Source organism: Manis pentadactyla, chromosome 1 (assembly GCF_030020395.1).
Source record: "Manis pentadactyla isolate mManPen7 chromosome 1, mManPen7.hap1, whole genome shotgun sequence".
Lineage (NCBI taxonomy): Eukaryota > Metazoa > Chordata > Mammalia > Pholidota > Manidae > Manis > Manis pentadactyla.
The window spans coordinates 22,536,432-22,556,823 of record NC_080019.1 but is presented as its reverse complement, the minus strand read 5'-3'; the positions used below and the strand labels follow the sequence as shown (position 1 = coordinate 22,556,823).

Below are 20,392 nucleotides of genomic sequence, written 5' to 3'. Positions count from 1 at the left end.
GAATGGGTGAGGGGGAGGGAGAGGGATAAAGAAAGAGAGAGGATAATTAAAAAAATACGGTGGTGTGTAGGAATGAAATAATGACATTTGTTTTAATGATACTTTATTGAAAAGGACATCATTTATTTAGACCCGTAGGGAACTTGAATAAATAATTGGCTATTCCCTGGATAGATGCTAGACAGATCATCTATTTGCATTTTCTTTTTTGTTTTTTGAATGTCTGGAAAACTGTCAGTTTGAAGGAGCCAGTTTATCAGTGCAAAGATAAGGAAAAGATAAGTCAGTATCATTCCACATGTTGAAATTAGCTTTTGCATCTACATGTGTGATCATCTGTTGAAAATATTTAATGTTAAATTAATTTGAAACAGTACATTTGTCACAAATTCATAATTTTATCTGAGGCGAAAAATTACACTTTCTCTCTGGCAGCAACGGTGTGAAATTCCTGGTAAATTTAGCTTATTTTTTCATGTGATTTTTTTTTTTCTTATATAACCATTGCTAGTTGATTAATCTTCATTGGTAAATTGTTTAAAAAGAACACTTTGTAAGACTTCCCTTTCTGCTGTAGTCTCTTAGGTTTGAAAATTGCATTACTTCTAGGGTAGTGTCAAAAGCATTTTTGTTATTTTTTTTATGTAGAGCCACCATTTCTCTTAAGTCTTTTACATGTTTTTAATATGCCTTTCAGCTCATTAAAATTAGGCTTAACTAGCATAATAAAAGCGAATTTTATTTTACAACTATTGCTCGAAGCCTCATACAAATATTTTCTTGAGATATATTGCTTCTGTCTACTTTTAAACAGATAGAACCTTAATGTATTCCTTTTATCAACTTCAGAAAAGCTCAAGAAAAACTATAATAATCCTTTGAGAGAAAATATCTGGTTATACTCCAAATAAAGTTTTTTTTTTCTTTTTTATTAAGGTATCATTGATAGACACTCTTATGAAGGTTTCACAAGAAAAACAATGTGGTTATCACATTCACACTTATTATTGAGTCCCCCCCTCATACCCCATTGCAGTCACTGTCCGTCAGTGTAGTAAGATGTCACAGAGTCCCTATTTGTCTTCTCTGAACTATATTCTCTTCCCTGTGACACCACGCACACCATGTGCACCAATCATGATACCCCACAATCCCCTGTCCCTCCCTCTCCACCTGCCCTCCCCCACCCCTCCCCTTTGGTAACCACTAGTCCCTTCTTGGAGTCTGTGAGTCTGCTGCTATTTTGTTCCAAATAAAGTTGTTTTTAAAAACTATCACTGATTAAAAAAATAAAGCTCAGAAATATTTAATCACTGATATAGAAGTTAGTGGCCAAAAGTAGTTCAATGATCATATTGCTATTAAGGATTTAGAAAACTGCTGGTGTCATTAATTGAGTGTAATTAGGCTTCCTGAAATCCTTCACTGAGTATTGGGAGTGAAAATTTTTTTTCATCTTCACCTTGTTTTACCCTCCAGTTTGAAATTTTGCTGTGAAAATGCAAAAGTGGAACTCTTTTGATAGTGAATGGATATATGTACTTTAAAAAATGTCAGTATGAAGAAATGTGTACTTTAACTTCATTTCAACATTAATCCTATGCATTAAGATAGCTTCAGTTCATTAGAGTTTGTGTGGACAGTTAGCTCTGAACTGGGCAGAATGGTAAGGTTGGGAGGAAAGTCAGCAATAAACAAAAATCTTAGTGAAAACAAAAGTCAACTCTGATATCAAGGGAAAGGGGAAAGAAATGTGTTCTGGGAAAGATTCACTGTAGATAACTTCATCTGTGGGAATATGCTCACTGTAAGGGTAGGCTCAGTAATTATCCAGAGGTTAGTTGTAGTGCCTCCCCCAAAGGAACCAAGCCTTTGGGGGATCAGACAGTCTGGACTTCTGGATCCTTCTATTTGGCTGAGACCAGGTAAGCAGAGCTTTTGATTATTGATCAAGTTTTACCTCAAGGCCAACCATGTCTCAGGAAAGGTCAAATTATCTTAGATCCTTGAAGACCCTTGCAGTTTCTTAATCACTTAAATCAATAAAACCTCTGATTAGAGCCTGGCTGTGTTTATCTATATCCTGAATTAATTTTATTTGCCTTACCTAAAAGAGCAAGTTGAATCAAAATGCCCAGACATAACTGAAGTGAGCCTAAGGAAATTGTGGGAGTGATGTGAGGCAGTGACAGGCTTTTAATAAAAGTATTTTCTTGTAGAGGACAGTGACCAGATTTACACTATGTTTATAGCTGTGTTTTGTTTTATACTGATAAATGAAAAATGGAAATCTACTTTTTATAACAGTTAAATCTGGAATTGTTTCTTTGCTTTACAGTTTCTAGACTTTTCAGTAGAATTCAGCTTTGGTTACTTTTTAAAGTTTTTATAGTTTAAGAGGCACTTTGTAAGCTTCATTTCATTTTAAATTACCTACACTTACTATCACATGAGTAATCACTGAAAATTTTCAGTGTGTTTTCAGCCTCAAGTATGGACTAAGTTAAAGGGAAATGTAGCTTTCTTAAAAAATTTTAATGACAGTCATAGAGTTAGAAGAGTAAGAAAAGAAGCAATCATTCATTGTGTGTTTACTGTTTACTATGGTTCAAGCTTTAAATACTTTGATCCTCAAAATAAATTATGAAGTAGTTCAGTATTAATTTTATAGATGTGTGAAATAAGGCCCAGAGAGCTTAAGTAACTTTGCCCAGGGTCACACAGCTAATAATTGAACAGAGCCCTTACTGCTTCCCCAGACAGTTCAATTATATAAAAATCCCTTAAGATAGTTATTTTCAAAGGAAGTGGCCTAACCTAGGATTTAGTTTGAAATAGTCTGGTTGTGGGTGGTTGGTGAGGATGTGTTTTCTGCCATCTTAAAACATGTTTTCTAAATAAAAAATTGATAATAGAAGTTATATGACAGATTGATGGTTGAGATAGCTTGAGAGCTTAGCAGGATTTTCTTCAGATGTACAGAGAAAGGCTCTGGTCTTGGATGACCTGGCATTTCTTTTTGGAAGCAGGAAGGAAAATGGGTTTCAGGCTAAGAAGAGTGAAGGAACTTTTATATTTATTACGGGAATTCGACAGGTAAGTAATATATAATATAGAAGACTTGACTAAAAATGGATAGCATGAATCATGAATATATAGTAGAGTCCCTCAGAAGAGCCCTACACTTTTTTTCTATAGTGCCTTTCAGAAATGTGGGAAAGTATCATTGGAGAATCTATTTTACCTTAGTTGCTTTACATTTTAAAATTTAAATATCCTAACAACCCTGTTAAAAATTTGGTGGTATTTTTATTTTCTGTGTCATGCTGGTACAGATGATTTAGAGGCAAGATTCTAGAATTCTGCATAGCAAAAAATTGCTACAAACTTGAAAAGTATTTGTATTGAATGATAAAAGGTAAATGTTCATTAATTATATATAATGAATAATTATGTCATAAAATTATCCCAATAAAGATACTCAAAAGGTAAGAATAGTCATTTGTTTCTGTTTTGTTTCCAGTAAATTGGGAAAATACATTAAATTTTGTTAGTAATCAAAGAAGTGTGAATTGTTTATTCAGGGCTGTTTGACAAAATATATCAATATTTAAAGTGTGAACTTATTAACTTCTAGAAAGTTACCTGAAGAAAATAAAAGCATGTACATTGATTTATGTAAACATTTAAAAAGCATTGTTTGTTATGCTCAAAGATTGAGAACAACTCAAATGAATGTCCCTGAATTTTGGTTGGTTTGAAATTTCCTTATGGTTAAAAATAGATTATACTTCTTTGGTAGGAACATTATGGAACAGATGGAGAAGAAAAGAATCTAATCGCATGGTGCTCAGTTTTGATTTGTCACCATACTAACAATGACCACTTTCTTCACTTGACTAAAGTGTTCCTGCTAAGTTTCTATGTTGTAAAGTTATTCTTTCCCTTTTGTAATTAATTAATAAGTGTTTTGTAGGAAGGTACTTTGAAATTATTTCAGTATCCTGTTCTTCAGATTGTTAATTTATAATGTGAATATGGCCCTACCGATTTTTATTGGAGGTGTTGTAATCTGTTAACAATCATTATTTATTTTGATTCTCAGCTTATCTCCAGTTTGGTGAATGGAGTCCTTCAAGCTGGTTTCTGTCTTCTTGTGACATATCCTGTCAGTCCATGATCATTTCCTTGCTTTGTAAAAAAAACAAAACTAGATGGTTCAAGTTCATTTTGTGCTTTCCTTCCACAGATCTTGAATTAGCCATTTCTCTTTTTTAGTGGATAATAGTATATAGATCTGGACATTAGACATTAGGTGTTAGGTCATTGCTGCTCCCAGGTTCTGTCAGTAGACAAAATTAGGAATACATTGTATACACATAGAGAGATATAAGTATATATTTGAATGAGGGTTTATATTTAAATGTACTTTTATATATACCTATATTTAGTGAAGCCATGAATTCACACAGATACTCTAAATTTCAAGCCATTACCTGAAAGTTTTTTTTTGTTTTCTACTTAAATGCCTTCTTCATACTGGATTTCCATACCTTGCTGTGGATCAGTGCGGCCCCAACTCCTATTGCTCATGCTTTCTTTGATCTGTTCCAGTTAATCGCTTCCATTCTGACTACTTAAACAAGGTTTGGGAAAAGGGCCCTTTTTCTCTTTAAAGCACGGTGTTTTCATATTATGGTCATAATGGGAAAATAACTGATTATATTTGTAACACACAATTACAATTGTCTGATAAGAGCTCTAAACTTTAAGCCTGAGTACATTTTACTACAACATTTGCAGTTCTTTAGTAGTAATGAGGGTGATGGAGATGGTCTCCTATGATTTGTACCCTTGGAACCAAGCTACAGTAAGGCCCTTCATTCTTAGATATTCATTTTACCACAAGCAAATCATTATACTCAGTGTGTTTAGATTATTTAGTTTTTCTTTCAGTTTATATAAACTTTTTATTTGAGTTTATATAATCTTGAGGTTGTAGAATGGCAAAATAAAGATTTCAAGTAGTTACACAGTTCTTCCTTATTTAGTCTTTTACTACATCTCAGATTTGATCCTGTTGCTTTCTTGATTTTATCCATTGTATTTTCTTAACAATCAGGTCTCAAATTCTGGCTGGCTATGGTTGTTAAGATGCCTTTGATTATAAAAAATGCATTGTTTTTAGAGGTTCTGCTACCATGTGGAGAAATACACATTTTACCATGATGAAATAGGTTGTTATGGAAAAAAATTCTGACTTAGAGATTTTTTAATTGCTTATTTTAAAAATAAGCCCATGATTGCTATCTTTCTTTGCCTGACTTGTAAAGTTTCTCTCAATGTCCTCCAATCAGAGACCACCATGAATAAACCTTGGTTGAATAAGTTAGCTCAGTGAGGGAGAATGCACACAGTGGGGAAACTTGGTGCATCTCAGTAACAGCATATTAGAAAAAAATTATTATAAGATTTAAGCTTAGGTGATTTTTGGGGAGGGATTAAGAAAGTAGGGCTTCCTTCTGAGTTGGATACTGTTAGGAAGCCTGAGTAATTCTATGATTAGCTATCTTAATAAATCTTGTCTAGAAGCATGGAAAACATGACTGAGGCTAAAGCTACAATTAGAAAGAAACAGCTGTCGTTCATATTAAGGTTTGGAATGTTTGATCATCTTTGTTATTTGGATGGAGTTCATGGTTTTGTCCCTTGGGACATGTTTACAGAGTAATATTATTCTATGTCGATTCATCGTGGTCACAGCATTGCTTTGTCTGATGTTGATATTTTGTGAAATTGTTTATAGTCAACAAGAGAACACCAAGATGTAGTTTGTGGGTTCTGTGCCAGTCCACCTAACAATACCAGGGCCTAGTTGGTATTACTAAGCCAGCTCATGGATGTCAGAGGCTGCTTTTTTACCTTATCGTCTATTTCTACCACCCATCTTCTTGTATCTCTTTTTCATCTATCTTTCTGTCTTTAAGGTCCTTATGGTTATACCCATGCCTGAAGTTTTGAGAACAGATGAAAGTTTTGAGCATCAGACCTCTGATCGTGCATAGATTCCAGGATCTTTCCCGACCCTCTCCCCTCCTTGTTTATCAGCTTTGCATATTCTTTGTTTCGTGTGCTGACTTTCTTGGTCTGCCCCTCTATAGAATTGTTATGTAATTTTAGTCTGTAGTTATCCCAAGACTAACTTGGCATCCTTTTAGGGTCTTCAGAACCTGAAACTTTACTTCCTGAAATTGCAGCTGCAAGCAAGATGTACACACTTCCTATACCTGTACACTGTAGGTCATCAGGATACCATCCCAGGTGGATTCCAGTGACTCACGGTCCCTGTGTAACAGAGGAGCATTGATACTGTATGAGTCTGTTCTTTTCCTCCTCCTTCTCCCTGATATTGGCCTTAGACAGCAAATGGCTCTTGGTTTCTTCAGGTCCTAGCTTCGATTGAATGACATTCTCTTCTGTTCATCCTGATTCCTACATGGGAACTTTATCTTTCCCCTACTTTCTTGAACTTGTTAGAACTCTTCAAGCTTCAGTAAGTTATCCTCCAAATTAGTCTCCTAGACTCACTCTTTCAAGACTTGTCATAATGTAATTGTTTCTGTTCTTGTCTGTTCTTTGAGTTTGTTAGAGTTAATTTCTTGGTTACTATTTTTCTCTTGCCAAGTAAAATTTATAAGCACAGTTTATTCATTAAAAATATAAAGATGATGATTATGTATAGGACAAAATAGTTTGAATATTTTATACTATAAGAGTGAACTGGCTATTCAATATAATAAATACACAAGATATTTTAAGGGTATCTGGAGTATTCTTTGGAGAATAAAATAAGATCACTTAGTGGGAATTAATTTTCACAGTAGTTTGAACAAAGATAGGGACATAAAATTGTAGGAAATAGAGGGAGAAGTATATAACAGGTGGGAAGATTGACCAGGGTAAATGGGGATGTGTAAGGGAATAGTTTCAGCAATTAACACCAGTTGAGGACCTTCTATTGTCTGGTTCTCAGTGCTCTAGAGATAGATGGATGGAAAAAGAGGTCTCCACTTTCAAAACGATTAATATAGTAGGAAGAAAGACATTAAAAATCAAGATACAATGTGACAAATGCAACATCAAGTTATATGCTAATTACAATGACACATGAGTGAGTATAAATTCTGCTTGAATCATTTAAGAAAGGTTTTTCAGGTGTTCACTGGATTACATTTGCTTGACTCTACTCTGTCAGTGTGTAGAAGTTATTTGGTGACTGAATAAGGACAGTTTTCATGGTAATGGAGGTATATCTATTTAAGGCTACATATGGAATTAGCTGTTCCTGTTCTTTGCTTCAATTAAAAAAAATTTCTACTTGTAAATCTATGTTGCCACTTGGTATTGAATAGGAGGAATTGTGATCCCAATTTGGTAAATCAGAGTTTACTTTTCTATTATTTCTTCAGCCTATGGGTGGAAGGATTGCTTGACATGATAATCCAAATTAGTAACTCAGATTACATATTAAATGATTGAAGAAAAACCTTGATTTTTAATGTTTATGCAAATTATAGTGGGCATTTAAAAATGTATTATGAGTCTTTTTTATTGTTGACTTTTTATAAAGATATCCTTTTTTGTTTGAACCCTTGTATCTAAAAACAGAAAATTTCTGTTTAATGGTTATTTTCTTTTATAGGTAGTAGATCATCCAATGCAAAATTGCCTTCGGTTCCAACAGTTGGTTCAGTTCCACAAGACCAAGTTTCAAACATGAGGTATTCAAGCTTCTAACTTGGATATTTGTATTTATTATTCTTTATGAATTTTTAAACTGCCTATAGCTACAGTTATTTCTTTTCTTTCTTCCCCACCCACTTTTTTATTTTTTTTTAACTTTTGTTTCTTTTTTTAAAAATCTGTATGACATGTAGAGGCTTGGGAGTATTTTTAGAAGTTCCTTTTAAAGATTCTGAGATGTAAAATGTTCATGAGAAGTGGCTAGTTGTGACTAATGAATGCTGCAAGCATAACAAATAATTACACAGGAGGTTTGTAGCTTATGACTTTTGTTTCGTATGATTGTAAACTGAAAGTTTGGAATTCATTGTTCCTCTTCCATAAAAATGCTGAAAAAATAAGTTTTAGCCAGTTAACCAAAGCCATAATGATACTGAATTACAGATAGATTTTTACTGTCATTAACCCTGTGTAATTGGGACTATGCATTTCAAATTCTAATTTAGAATGCTGTGAACATTTTCTACTATTAGAGTCTTTGTGGCCAGCATTCTTGGTCCTCCTTACCACAACTGGAAAATACGTAGCTCTCCACAAATACAGGCACTTGGGTGCTCCCAATGTAGGCTTGTAGTTGTGATATTGTCCAGGGATAAGGGACTATGAGATGAATAGAGAGGAGTAGTATTAAAGGTAGTAACTGGGAGGAGATAGTTATTGACAGCAGAAATTTCCAGCACTTTATACCAGTTGATAGTTTCTATAGCAATTCTTGTTGGTAATATGAATGGGAAGTTTTCTGTGAGTGAATAGTAGATAATATAGTAGCTGTTTGTTTATATGTTTGGTTTATAATTGAGAAATGATAGCTGTCAATATCTCTGTATTTCCTGAAATATAAGGGGCTTGTTTTTCTTAACTCATTAAATTTATATGTATATATGTATATATGTGTTTGCATGTATTTACATATATTTATGAATATGTACATGAGTCACAAAGACATAATGTGTGAATTGAGATCATTATAAATGTGCCAGGAAGTATATTATTTTCAAAGGAACAGGTGTTGAGATTGCTTTAGAAAGTTGTTATAGAGATAAATGTCAACGAAAAAGAATATAAAATGATTCTTTCAGTTTATAAATACTTAATTGAGACTCTAGTATATAGAGTCTATATCTGAGGACTTAAAAATGAAGACATAGTTCTTGAATTCAAAGTGTTGATGGTTTAGTAGTGAATAGACAAATTTGATAGAGACTTGATAGAGTTTGTTTAGATTATAATGGGGCTAAAATCAAGTGCTTTGAACTGGCCAGGTAAGACTGTAAGACTTCCAGTAAGAGCTGATGGTAGATAGAGTGGTTGTTAACCACATTAATTGGTCAGTGCTCGGGGTGGCAACATAGAAGAGAATGAAAAAGGATATTCTGGGCAGAAAGAAGGAATGGTGTGCATAGCAATAATGAGTCTTCAGGTTGTTTTATTTTCACTTAATTTATATTTCTATGGAAAATCATTTTAAAAAGTAGAAATTTGATAAAGTCAGGTCACCAAACATCTTTCTATTAGTATTACAGAGAGGCTTGAACATGCTTTGGAAAAGGCAGCTCCTCTTTTGCGGGAGATTTTTGTGGATTTTGCCCCTTTTCTTTCTCGGACTCTTTTGGGTAGCCATGGACAAGAACTGCTTATAGAAGGAACAAGTAAGTGATTTTTCTTAAGTTAATTGTATTTGTATATTACATATTTTTAAACTTCAAGATTAAAAACTTAACGGATAATAAGATGTGTTTAATTTCAGTGTTTGTTATCAACCTTTGACAAGTCTCAGAGTGTATCTTTTGACGACCAAGTCACATCTCATATTCTTATCTGTTTAAGATGTTTTATTAGTGATTTGGTTGAAGTAGAAAATTATGTATTGAACCAAAAGAACTAAGATTTTTTTTTTTCCACACATTAACTGTGAGAATAAAGGATTGGATAGACTAGTGTTCTAGTAATTAGTGGGGCATTTATCTGGGATTTTACTTGAACTTAATATCCAAATAAACAGTAGTGTATTGTCACATATTAGGAAATGAGGAATGTATTATTAGTCTCTATTAGCAGAATTGTAATTTATAGTAAGTAAGTAGAAATAACAGTAGTATTGTACTCTTTCCTGACTATACATAGACTACTGTGTCTTTTGTAGATTGTGAATATTGAGATTGTGTCAGACTAGCTAGCATGCAGAAGTAGGTTGCTGCATGTGTTAGAAATAGAAACCATGCTATTTGTAGAATAGATGACAAGTATTGGGGCTATTTTTTAAAATTAAAAACATGGAGCACTTGCCAGGTAGTGAGTGTCTTCAGATACTAAAAAGGGTGATGCAGCTAAGTAAAAGTAGCCTTACCCTGAATTTCTTCAAACAGTGGATAGCAGTTCAGTAGAGCACAGCTTTTCAAACAATTAGTTCTGTCTAAGAGCTTAACAGACTGACTTTAAAATACCAATCTTTGTCACAATATTAGACTTTTTAAAGAAGTTAGGGGACTTTCTTAATGCTAAAGTAGAATTTCTTTTGCATTCAAGAATGCTTGTACTAGATGTTTGCTGTATCAGCTTGTCTGTGTCCATTGTTGATGATTTAGGATGAGGCTCTTATTTATACTCTCCTAAAGCTGAAAAATTATGAGAGCACAATTATTTGTACTCTAGTCTTTAAATATCAACTTAAAGTTTTAGTTATAATTTTTTGTTGGGTAATAGTCACTAGATGATACCCTAAGCAATTTCTTAAAACTTGTGAAAAAGCCCCTCTTTTTGTAGAAATAGAATATAATGGAAATGCAAGGTATAGGTAGGTAAATAGAATAAGATATCTGTATCTGAGTATTAACTATGGACAATAAGCACTTTTTTGACCCTAAAATACCTGTTTATAAGTAATAAGCTTTAGCGAAAACAGCGTTTTCATTATCATCTCTGCTGTAGATGTATATGGAGTTGGTGATGAGTGATCTCATTTTTATATAATCAAAAAGTAGTATTGAATTCACTTGAAAAAATTCAGATTTTAGAAATACTAAGTTTGGTGTGGAAGTTTATCTGCTGAAGGGTATAATTTGTTTTGCTATGGACTGTTTGATCTAACGAAGTAATAAAATTTGAAAGGAAAGGAATTGAAAAATCAAAACCCTTCACCCTAAATTATACTTTACATATGAAATATTTATTTTTTAAAATGGTGTGACAACTTATGAACTAGATTTCAGTACTCTAAAATGAATGTATTAATTATAGCTTTTGTTGTAACAAGACATTGTTGCTTTTTAGTTTGTCTTTGAATTTTGTAATCCAGCAAGATAGGATCACCTTAGATACTCAGAAGTATTAAACTTGCAAATTCTAGATCATCCTTAAATAACTCATAATCTGTATAAAAAAAGATGTTTTCTTACATAATCATAATTGCTGCTTTCACACCTAATAATATTGATGGTAGTTCCATAATGTCATCTAGTGCTCAGCCCATATTCATCTTTACTTAAAAGATGTCTTTTTATAATTGATTTTCTTCTGATTAAGGTCCAAACAAAATAGTTTATTGCATTTGGTTATGTCTTTTAAGTCTTTATTAATGTCAGATAATCTCCCCTATTCTCCATCATGCTATTGACCTGTTAAAATCTGGTAGGTTGGTTCTGTAGAATGTTACATATTTTGGTACTCTATGGCTATTGCTTCTTGATGGTGTCATTTAACAGTGTCTCTATCCCATGTATTTCCTGATGTCTTGAGGTTAAATTTAAAAGTTAAATTAGATGTATCATGCCTAATCACATATTTTTTGATTGTCTGAACTTTAGTGAATGTTAACTCTTTTTCAAGTAGTTACAATGCTTTGTAGGGATTGACACATTGTTATTTATTTTTAAAAAATTGCTTAAAAAATAAAATTTGTTGTATCTTACAATTATCAATGTGAGTTCACTAGACACATTTTACAAATCTAAGATTCATTATGGAGTGTGATCTTAATTTTCCTGTATCTTAAAACATTTAGCCATTTCATCATTACTCACCAATTATTCCAACTATACTGAGGACTAAAATAATAAGGAAACGAGAATACTTGGATTTCCACTAGAACCATGGTGCAAGAGGAAGACAAATCATCACTCTTGATCATCCTTATTTTGTTATTGCATTGCCCAAAGTATTGCATCATATTTGAAGAAAATACAAATTTCTTTCCTCAATGGGAGCAAAAACTGGTATTTGTGAAGGGAAGAAATATCTTAGATATTACAATGGTTTGTGATCCTCCAGTGGGCCACAATACATCTATACATTATATCTTTATTATTAAAATTTCATGGGGGCACAATTAGAAAATGGTCAGAAATGGCTCCTTGGGGGGGATGATAATGAAAAAAGGCTGAGAAATACTGGTGTAAAAAATGTCTGTGGCTGCCATCTTTGTGGTTTTATTTTTAGCCTTCGTTGAATATAGTTAAGAATTCAGAATTTTTCATTTTTTGCCCATATGTTAAGGTGAAAAAATTGGCAGAAGGAGACATTTTACAATTATTAGACCATCTCAGGATGAATTTAAGAAGCAGGCAGCAGCATTCATAGATTTTACCAAACTGTAAGAATTCATTAGTACACAGTGTATTTCTGTGGATAAAAGGGAAATTGGTTTTCCCAGCACGTCATTGCCTAGGAAGGACCATGGTGTTTTGTAACAGCATTTTGCCACAAAGGCATGTGGCAGTGTTCTTCCATTGCTTGTGATGATTATATACACCACAGTTTACTTTGTACAGTTCCTAAGTGAATAAATACTAAAGGTAGGTGTGTATATAAAGATGGATTGGAAGGAAAAGTTGATGTAGAAATGAGAAAATTCAGTGGATTGATCATTCTGAGTGGTATTTGAAAATGTAAAGAGGAAAACATTTTGTAATTCTGAAGCAAAAGAAGATGGTTGTCCTTTTCATTTTGAATGAACTTTTCCAAAGTATTGCACTTGATGATGTAAACTCAAGAAGAAAGACCAGAATTAATGGTTAGTCAGAACCTAAAAGTTTATTTGAAATTTAGAATTAGTATTTACAAGATACCAACCATGTTTACACATTCATGAGGAACAGTTAGTTGTATCCAAAGGACAGTGCTCAAAATCTTCAAAACCAGGAAAATATAGAATAAGAATTTGAGTTATTATGCTTAAGTTATTATTAAGTCTTCTAATAATGTTTATCACCATCCTTTTATCTTTCTGTAAATTATTTAAGGTAACTTAAAAAATTTTTTTTTATAAAAAGGGTACTTATATTCTGTATGGTATTGACTGTTTTTCATGGTATACTTGAGAGTTTAGATAGATCATTGGATTCAGATGTTGCTAGCTTAATATCTAGTAAACCACTTATGTATTTCTGAGTTTAATAGTAAGGAAAAACAGTAGTAGTAGACGTGGGATTAATAGTCTCTGGTGAAGAAATTACAGTCATCTTTGGTCATGAAACTCCAGAAGAGGATAAAACTGTTGGCTTTTTGGCATTCTGAGTTTGTCTTTTTTAAAGAGACAAAAATTATATATCTCTGAAAAACCAAAAATTAAACCAAGCAAACTCAGCACACCTATTATTCTGAGAGGCCTTTAAAGAGGTCAAATTGTGAGCCTATTCAGATCTCTGAGCCTACAGAACCCTATTTGCTTTCAGTTAATTGAGGCAATAATAGGATGTATGTGCGTATAAAATGAAAAACTTGTAACAATTTACAACTTCACTCCAAGTTTTGTTTTAGGGCTTTCCCTTTGATAATTCTTAGAGTCTAAATGTAAAGCTGCATACAGATTTACTGGTTCATAATTCATTTCTTGCTATTTCATGCAAGCAAGCAGTGTTACCCTTGCTAAAAGGCAGACATTTAGGTAAAAAATAGAGAGATGTGATTAAGTTATGTAATCTGATACTAAATCCCTTATTGTTATTACCTCTTGTTTATTTACTCATGAGGTTATATAGTTGTGTTTACAGAATCAGTGTTCTTTAGGCAGGGAGTTAGTATTAGAGGTCTAATGTAAGGTATCTTTTGTCCTTTGAAACTATTTCAACACACTATCCACCCAGGTTCTCTTTCCCATCCTTTACAAATCTACAAAACCCCACTTCAAAAAAACATGTGAATTGTTCTAATCAACCTATGATACATTATTTGACATTTTACTATCATTGTATGCTCAACTCACTGATTAGTGGATCTATTTTTTTTTTTTTTTTTTTAGTGGATCTATTTTTTGCTAAATTTTCACATCAACTAAGTTATCGTCTACCTTCCTCTGGTTTGCTAACCATTATTTTTATTATTGAAATGAGACTCTGTATTTTGACATGAGAAAACAATAATTTTTCTTAAAGTGTACAAGTATTGAAGTATTCTGTGATATGTCGTAAAAGGGGCATCCACATATAAATCTTTCTAACTTATTCATTGTATGAATAAATATAAAAGGCTGAGCCAGATAAGGGCCTAAATGCTTTTCCATAAAAGGAGAAGTGATAGGAATCCTGGTTTCTCTAGAATAGAGCAATAAAGAATAATAACCTAGTTGAAGAAAAATTTGAATTTACTTACTGGAACTAGTAGCTTTTGAAGTTGAAGTGTATGGAACTTAATGTAGCTGCATTGCATTTTATGAAAAGTGACAAGGTTTCAGTGCAGCAGAAGGCTGTACCAGCAGTGAGATGGGAATATTGCTTTTTTTTTTAGGCCTTTGCATTAGCCTAAGGAGCTATGCTCATCTAGCTCTACAGAACCACAATTTAGTCCAGTTAATGAATCAGTAGATGCATTAATGCAACATGTAGATATTCTATAGTTAATTTTCATGCCATTGCTGACATGATTCTGTCATTTCTATGTTACGTATTTTCTCAGACTTTGAGAAAAGTGGTTATAAGTTCTTAAAAAGTGAAGGGGGTGAACAGCCTTTTTAACTTGAATTCTATTTGGAAGGCTAGAGACTGCCAACATGTACTACCAGAAGGTATGAGGCATCATAAATAAAAGAGGAAAGAAGATTAAAGAAAGGGAATAGGATGGGATAGGATGCCACAAGAGCTTTAATGGTGAGAAAGAAGGTAATTCTGTAGGGCGTGTAAGGGCCACTAGGAATTATTTTAGCTGTTTAACCCTGTATCCTAACTTGTGCTTGCTTAGGAAAGTATAGAATAAAAAATTATAATTTTTCTGGTTATTATTAATATAATTAATTTAATGCTTTTAATTATTGGCTTTGCTTTTTTCTAAGATAGTGCTTATAAAATGTTCTTTGAATGAACTATTTTAGATTTTATTGGTAACGAAAGCTAAAAAATTCTTTAGATAGGTATTAACTGCATAGAAGTTCCTTCCTGAGATATATTTGGTGAACCCAAACAAAACATAAAGGAGAAAATGTAAATAAATTTATAAGAAATCAAGAATGTATAACTGACAACGGCTTGCACTTTTGTTAAGGTTTAGTGTGAGGTCACAGGTCAAGGTACTAATAAGAGTGTTCGGGATGTCTGCTGCCACGAAACAAAATGGAAACTTGATTGATAGCTAGAGGGTTGAAGGGAGAGAGTGTGGTGGAGAAAGCAAAGGTCAGGGAGCCATTTCCCTTCTCTGCATGTATAACAATCAACTCTCTCCAAAACAAAGTGTAGATGATATTGATCAATATGGCATATGTTGCCCACATTTCTATGAGTATTGTGAAATGTCATTATATATGAAGTTGTAATAAATGTTTTAGTAGTTTAGAAGCTAAAATAAAATCGTTTACTGAAAAATTGTGGTATTTTTGATGCCAAGCTTATAGTAGTCACCTTGTTTCTATGATCAAATGTGTATGGGTTTGGTTCTTAACAAATGTTGAATTTTATTTTAAGAACCAGTGTGGACAAAGTTGTATAACAAATCCTTCATTTTTTGTTTTTTACTTTGTAATTTTTTTAAAATTCTCTTTAAAATAGGTCTGGTTTGCATGAAGTCTAGTAGTTCAGTTGTGGAGTTGGTTATGCTTCTGTGTTCCCAGGTGAGTGACAAGAATGTTGAATTAAAATAAATTCTCACATTTTAGTTTATTTTGTAAGGAAGTTATAATTATTTTATTAGAAAATTTTGCTATCATAGAGTTTTGAGTTTGCAGTTTTAAATTTATTCTTATTGTAAAAGAATTACTTGTCTTTGAAACTAGTGGATTATTTTGAATTGAATGCTGGGAGAAATCAGGTAGATGAGTAAGAAAACAGGTTTTTACAGTCCCATTAAAAAATGTTCAGATCAAATGATCTTGCGAAGGCTAAATTTCTTTGCTGTGTATATTAAGGTTATGGAAACAGATTTATTTTTATACCTTGCGGAGTGCCACTCTGTCTCCCCTAGGAATAATGGGTTTACTTCCCTTTTGTGCAGAGGTTATAAAATGAGTGATAAATAATTTTGAATTCTTGTCATTGCTAATTATTTTTGACATACAGAGTAGATTTGTGAAAACATCAACAAAAATATGGCAGCCATCATAATAAAGTGCAGTAAATAAATTCCTAAAAGCAAAATTACTTTCAATGTAAAGCAGCCTTATATTTTATGTGGTAAACTAATGTTTTTTAAAAACTTACATAAAAAATCTTGTATCCTGTGATGTTTTTTTCTTTTTTGTTTTGCAGTTAAACAGATGAATGTTTTCATTGAGAGTTCTCTTTGTAGTCTTTTAAAAATGATATCTTGCTGGTAGTAAATTCCCCTACTTAAAACTTTAAAATAGCCTTTTTTAATAGGAAGGGTATTGGTCTAGAGGTCAAGGGTTCTGACCCATTTCAAAACCTTTGACCTTCATTTACAACTCTTGTGGTTTACTTGCCTGACGAATAAGGATAATGCAAAATTAATGTTTCTTTGCATCGATTTATTCATTTTAGTGCCTATATTGCCAAATTTATTTAGACTGTGCTGATGGACATTTCATGAATACAAATTAAAGAATCATAGAAGGTGTGAAAAATCAATATTATGCATTGTCAATAAAATGCGATGATAACACTTACTTCTTGGGATTACAACTAATGGATTTTTGTAATGAACTAGTGAGGAGTAGTTATGTTTCTAGTGGGCTTATTATTCTTAAGTTTAGAGAGAATTGTTTTTATGATTTAATCCTCTCCTTTAGAAAACTCCATTTCTTTAAAAGATGACTGGATAAAATTTCTCATTACATAATCTGATTTGAAATAATTGGTTGTTTATTTTTTAGATGAAAATGGCCATATGTCATTCTTATATCAACATGAAATTACTCTTTTAAGAAGCATTCACTTACAGATTTGGATGTTTCTTAAGAGGAGTATGAATTTATGAATTTGTTGTTTTATAGTGATATAATTGTGTCATAGGTGAATTTTGATAATGAAGTTTCACTTCTAGTTCAGAAGAATTGAATATATTCTTGATATGTGATGCTGTTTCAGATATATTACATAGTTGAGTGCTAGAAGCTGAAAAGATAAAGAATGACATGTTTTAATATACCTATTTGTCATGTATGTCACAGTGTTGTTTAATACTAATCCAATCAAATGAGATATGAAAATCACTTAGTAGAATAAGTTGCTTAAGTCAGATATTCTCAATATTTTTGTTTGAAAGAAACATTACTGGTTATTTCAAGTTAAGATTTTTTGTGAGTTCTTCAAAAGTTCCATGGCATCTCTATAAGATGTAGCACAGTGTGAAAAATGATGTGAAAAATGAAACCAGAATTAGCTCCAGATGTATACAGATTGTTCCGGGGTGATAATTACATTTTTCACTTTGAATTTTCCTAATTCAAAGAGGTCAGATTGGCAATCACAAAAGTGATTTATTTTGTTAAGAAGTGAACTGTCTTTTCTACATGAAAGCTCAAGAGATATGAAATTGAATTTGAAGTTGACATTTTGCAGATACTGGGTGGGGATGGCTTGAGTTTGATTGATAATTTTTTTTAGTTTGAGATAGGGTGGGAAGTGAAAAGCTAGCATCTTGCTAAAATTTTAATTAATTTTTTAAGAGGAGATGGAGAGGATTGAGTGCCAAAGATCGAAAGATCAGGTCAAAAACTCCTTTTTAATCACATAAATAATGGGATATGCTTATGAACTTAACATCTGCAAATGTGATTTAAAACTTTACAAATTAGTTGATGTTAATTTCATGACAATCAGCCACATTCTGATTAATTTTCTTGAGTCCACTCAAAACTTTTTTTGCATTCTTTTTAATAAGCTGTTTAAATTAGCCACATTTTATTACAAAAGAGACTTTAGAGCCTAAATTGAAGAAATGAGGAAATGATCACATTTGGTTCGCTGTCATTAAGACCAAACAGATCACTATGCATTTTCTTAAAGCTTCATCTAAGATTATATTTTTCAATATCCACTCATTAATTAATAGGTTGATTATACACCATTTCATGTTTTATCCCATTTAAATTTTAACATTTTAAAGATAAAATGTTGCTATTTGGAGTTGAAAGGTTATCTTAAAATATTCAGCATTATATTTTCAAGTAAAGTTTTATATATGTGAATTTATATATGTATATACACACACACACACACACACACACTTAAGGTATGTTAAATTAGGTTTATTTATATATTGAATCTCACATTAAAATAATTAAAGAACTACGTAAGCTCCAAAGCCTGATTTAAATCTTTTCTATTTCTTTAAAATAAGACTGCATACAATTTTCAGGAAACTGTATACTCTCTCAAGCACAGAAAAAAATTGAACAAATTCTTAATTATATTTCAGATTCAGTTTTTCACAGACGTGTAACTTAATTTGTGCCCAATGTTTATTGTACATGTGTATAAACATTGTAGAAATTTGAATTTAAAGAAAATATTAAATAATCATTTCAAGTAATATTACTCCAGCATTGTGTAAAGTGTTTAAGTGTTTGTATCTTGCTCATTTGACATTAATACCATTTTTGAAAGAATTGACACTGCATTCAAGGCCACTTTATAAAAACATTGCTTTGCTCATCCTAATTCAGTCTGACATACATTCCAATAACACTACCTCCCTTCTTGGGTTTAAAGCTAAATTTATGACTGTGCATTGTGAAGTGCATCATTTAAAAATGGTTTCAACCCAAAACATCTAATAAATAAATAATGTGTATGGCTACTCAGTAGTAGACTTTCTAGACTAGAAATCATTCCATCGGATACTCAACAGTCCACTATCGGAGAGGGCTGTCAGATAAATCTTATGGTAGCTGCATTCATGTCCTGTAAATCACATATTATTGTCTGAGCCCTCTGCCAGGTCATCTATTCTTTTCCCATTTATCAGAAATGCATACAGTATATAGAAAAACTAGAAGCACCATGTAGTCTGGTCTGGCTAATGAGCAGCAAAAGTTAATTTAAAAATACTCTTAGCCTGATTTTTCCTTAAAAATTTTTACATCAAAATATGTAGATTGTTTCTATTTTGGGAAATATTTCCTTCACATGAGGTTTGGTTATTTTTTAATCAAGTTTTCTATTATAATTTAAAAATTATAATATTCATAATAAGAAACCACATAATATCATTCTTATGATTCCTTTGTTGTTTTTTGTTTGGATTTTTGCCCCTTGAATTTTTTCTGAATCTTCATAGTAAAATGTTCCTCTCTTTCTTTACTCTCCTAATCTAGTTTTTTTTACCTTTTTGAGTTTATCCTTTGCAAATATGTGACATTGTGTTACTGCTTTTGACTTTTTTTTTCCTTATAAAGGAAAAAATAAAGGATCTTCTTCCTAATAAAGGACCTTATGCTATGCACAAAGATCCTTTATTATTAGGTTCCTCTTACTGTTCGGACCTAATTTCTTACCACTTTGTGGTTATAGTTGTTCCCAAGATATGTTGAACTATTTTAAATTACCAACATGCCATCATATTTTTGTGTCTTGCATATGTTTTTTCTTTCCCTAAAATTTCCCTCCTTCAAATTTGCTGACTATAATTGTTGGCACCTCTTTATCATTCAGAACCCAGCTTAATTTTCCTCTTCTCAGATCATCATATGTATCGTTGGTATCTTCTTGCTTGTCTTCATCTTAGCACCCATCATAGAATATACCATAAATTTTAAGTATACACGTGCTAGTTTGTTACTTTTTTGTCAGTCTCTCTGTCTGTACTCTAGCCCCTATGAAGGTAACAACTATTTATCTTGTTGTTTATTAAAGTGTACCTAGTACCCAGCACAGTCCTTGGCACATGATCGCTGCTTATTGAAATTTATGGAATAAATAAATAATGCAGCTCACAGCTAAATTGCAGTCTTTTCCTGAAAGCTTTCTTTGACCACTCTGTGCTCCACAATCCTAAGTCTAAGTGAGATACTCATTCAGCATACTCAGTGACCCGTATTAGAGTAATTTTATTCTTTATTTAAGTTACCTATGATTTTTATTTCACTACCATTAGACTGTAAGTTTTATGAAGGTAGGCACTGTGTTTTGTTTTCTGTCATGTCTGCAACATCCAGCATAATTATTATTCAACCAAATATTTATATAATGTATAATTAATAAACGTATGG

At 32.2% G+C, this 20,392-nt stretch overlaps 1 protein-coding gene across 2 annotated transcripts in view; it reads left to right on the top strand.

Moving 5' to 3' along the window:
- The window catches only part of LRBA (LPS responsive beige-like anchor protein), a 760,266-nt gene that overhangs the window by 196,620 nt on the left and 543,254 nt on the right, over positions 1-20,392 (top strand). Inside the window, exons 32-34 of one of the 2 annotated variants that reach the window (XM_036887834.2) lie at positions 7,703-7,781; positions 9,319-9,452; positions 15,774-15,835. In XM_036887834.2, the coding sequence (XP_036743729.2) occupies positions 7,703-7,781; positions 9,319-9,452; positions 15,774-15,835 (275 nt within the window). Of the gene's footprint in view, positions 1-7,702; positions 7,782-9,318; positions 9,453-15,773; positions 15,836-20,392 lie in introns of those variants that run through there. The other variant, XM_057493634.1, reaches the window with a different exon arrangement.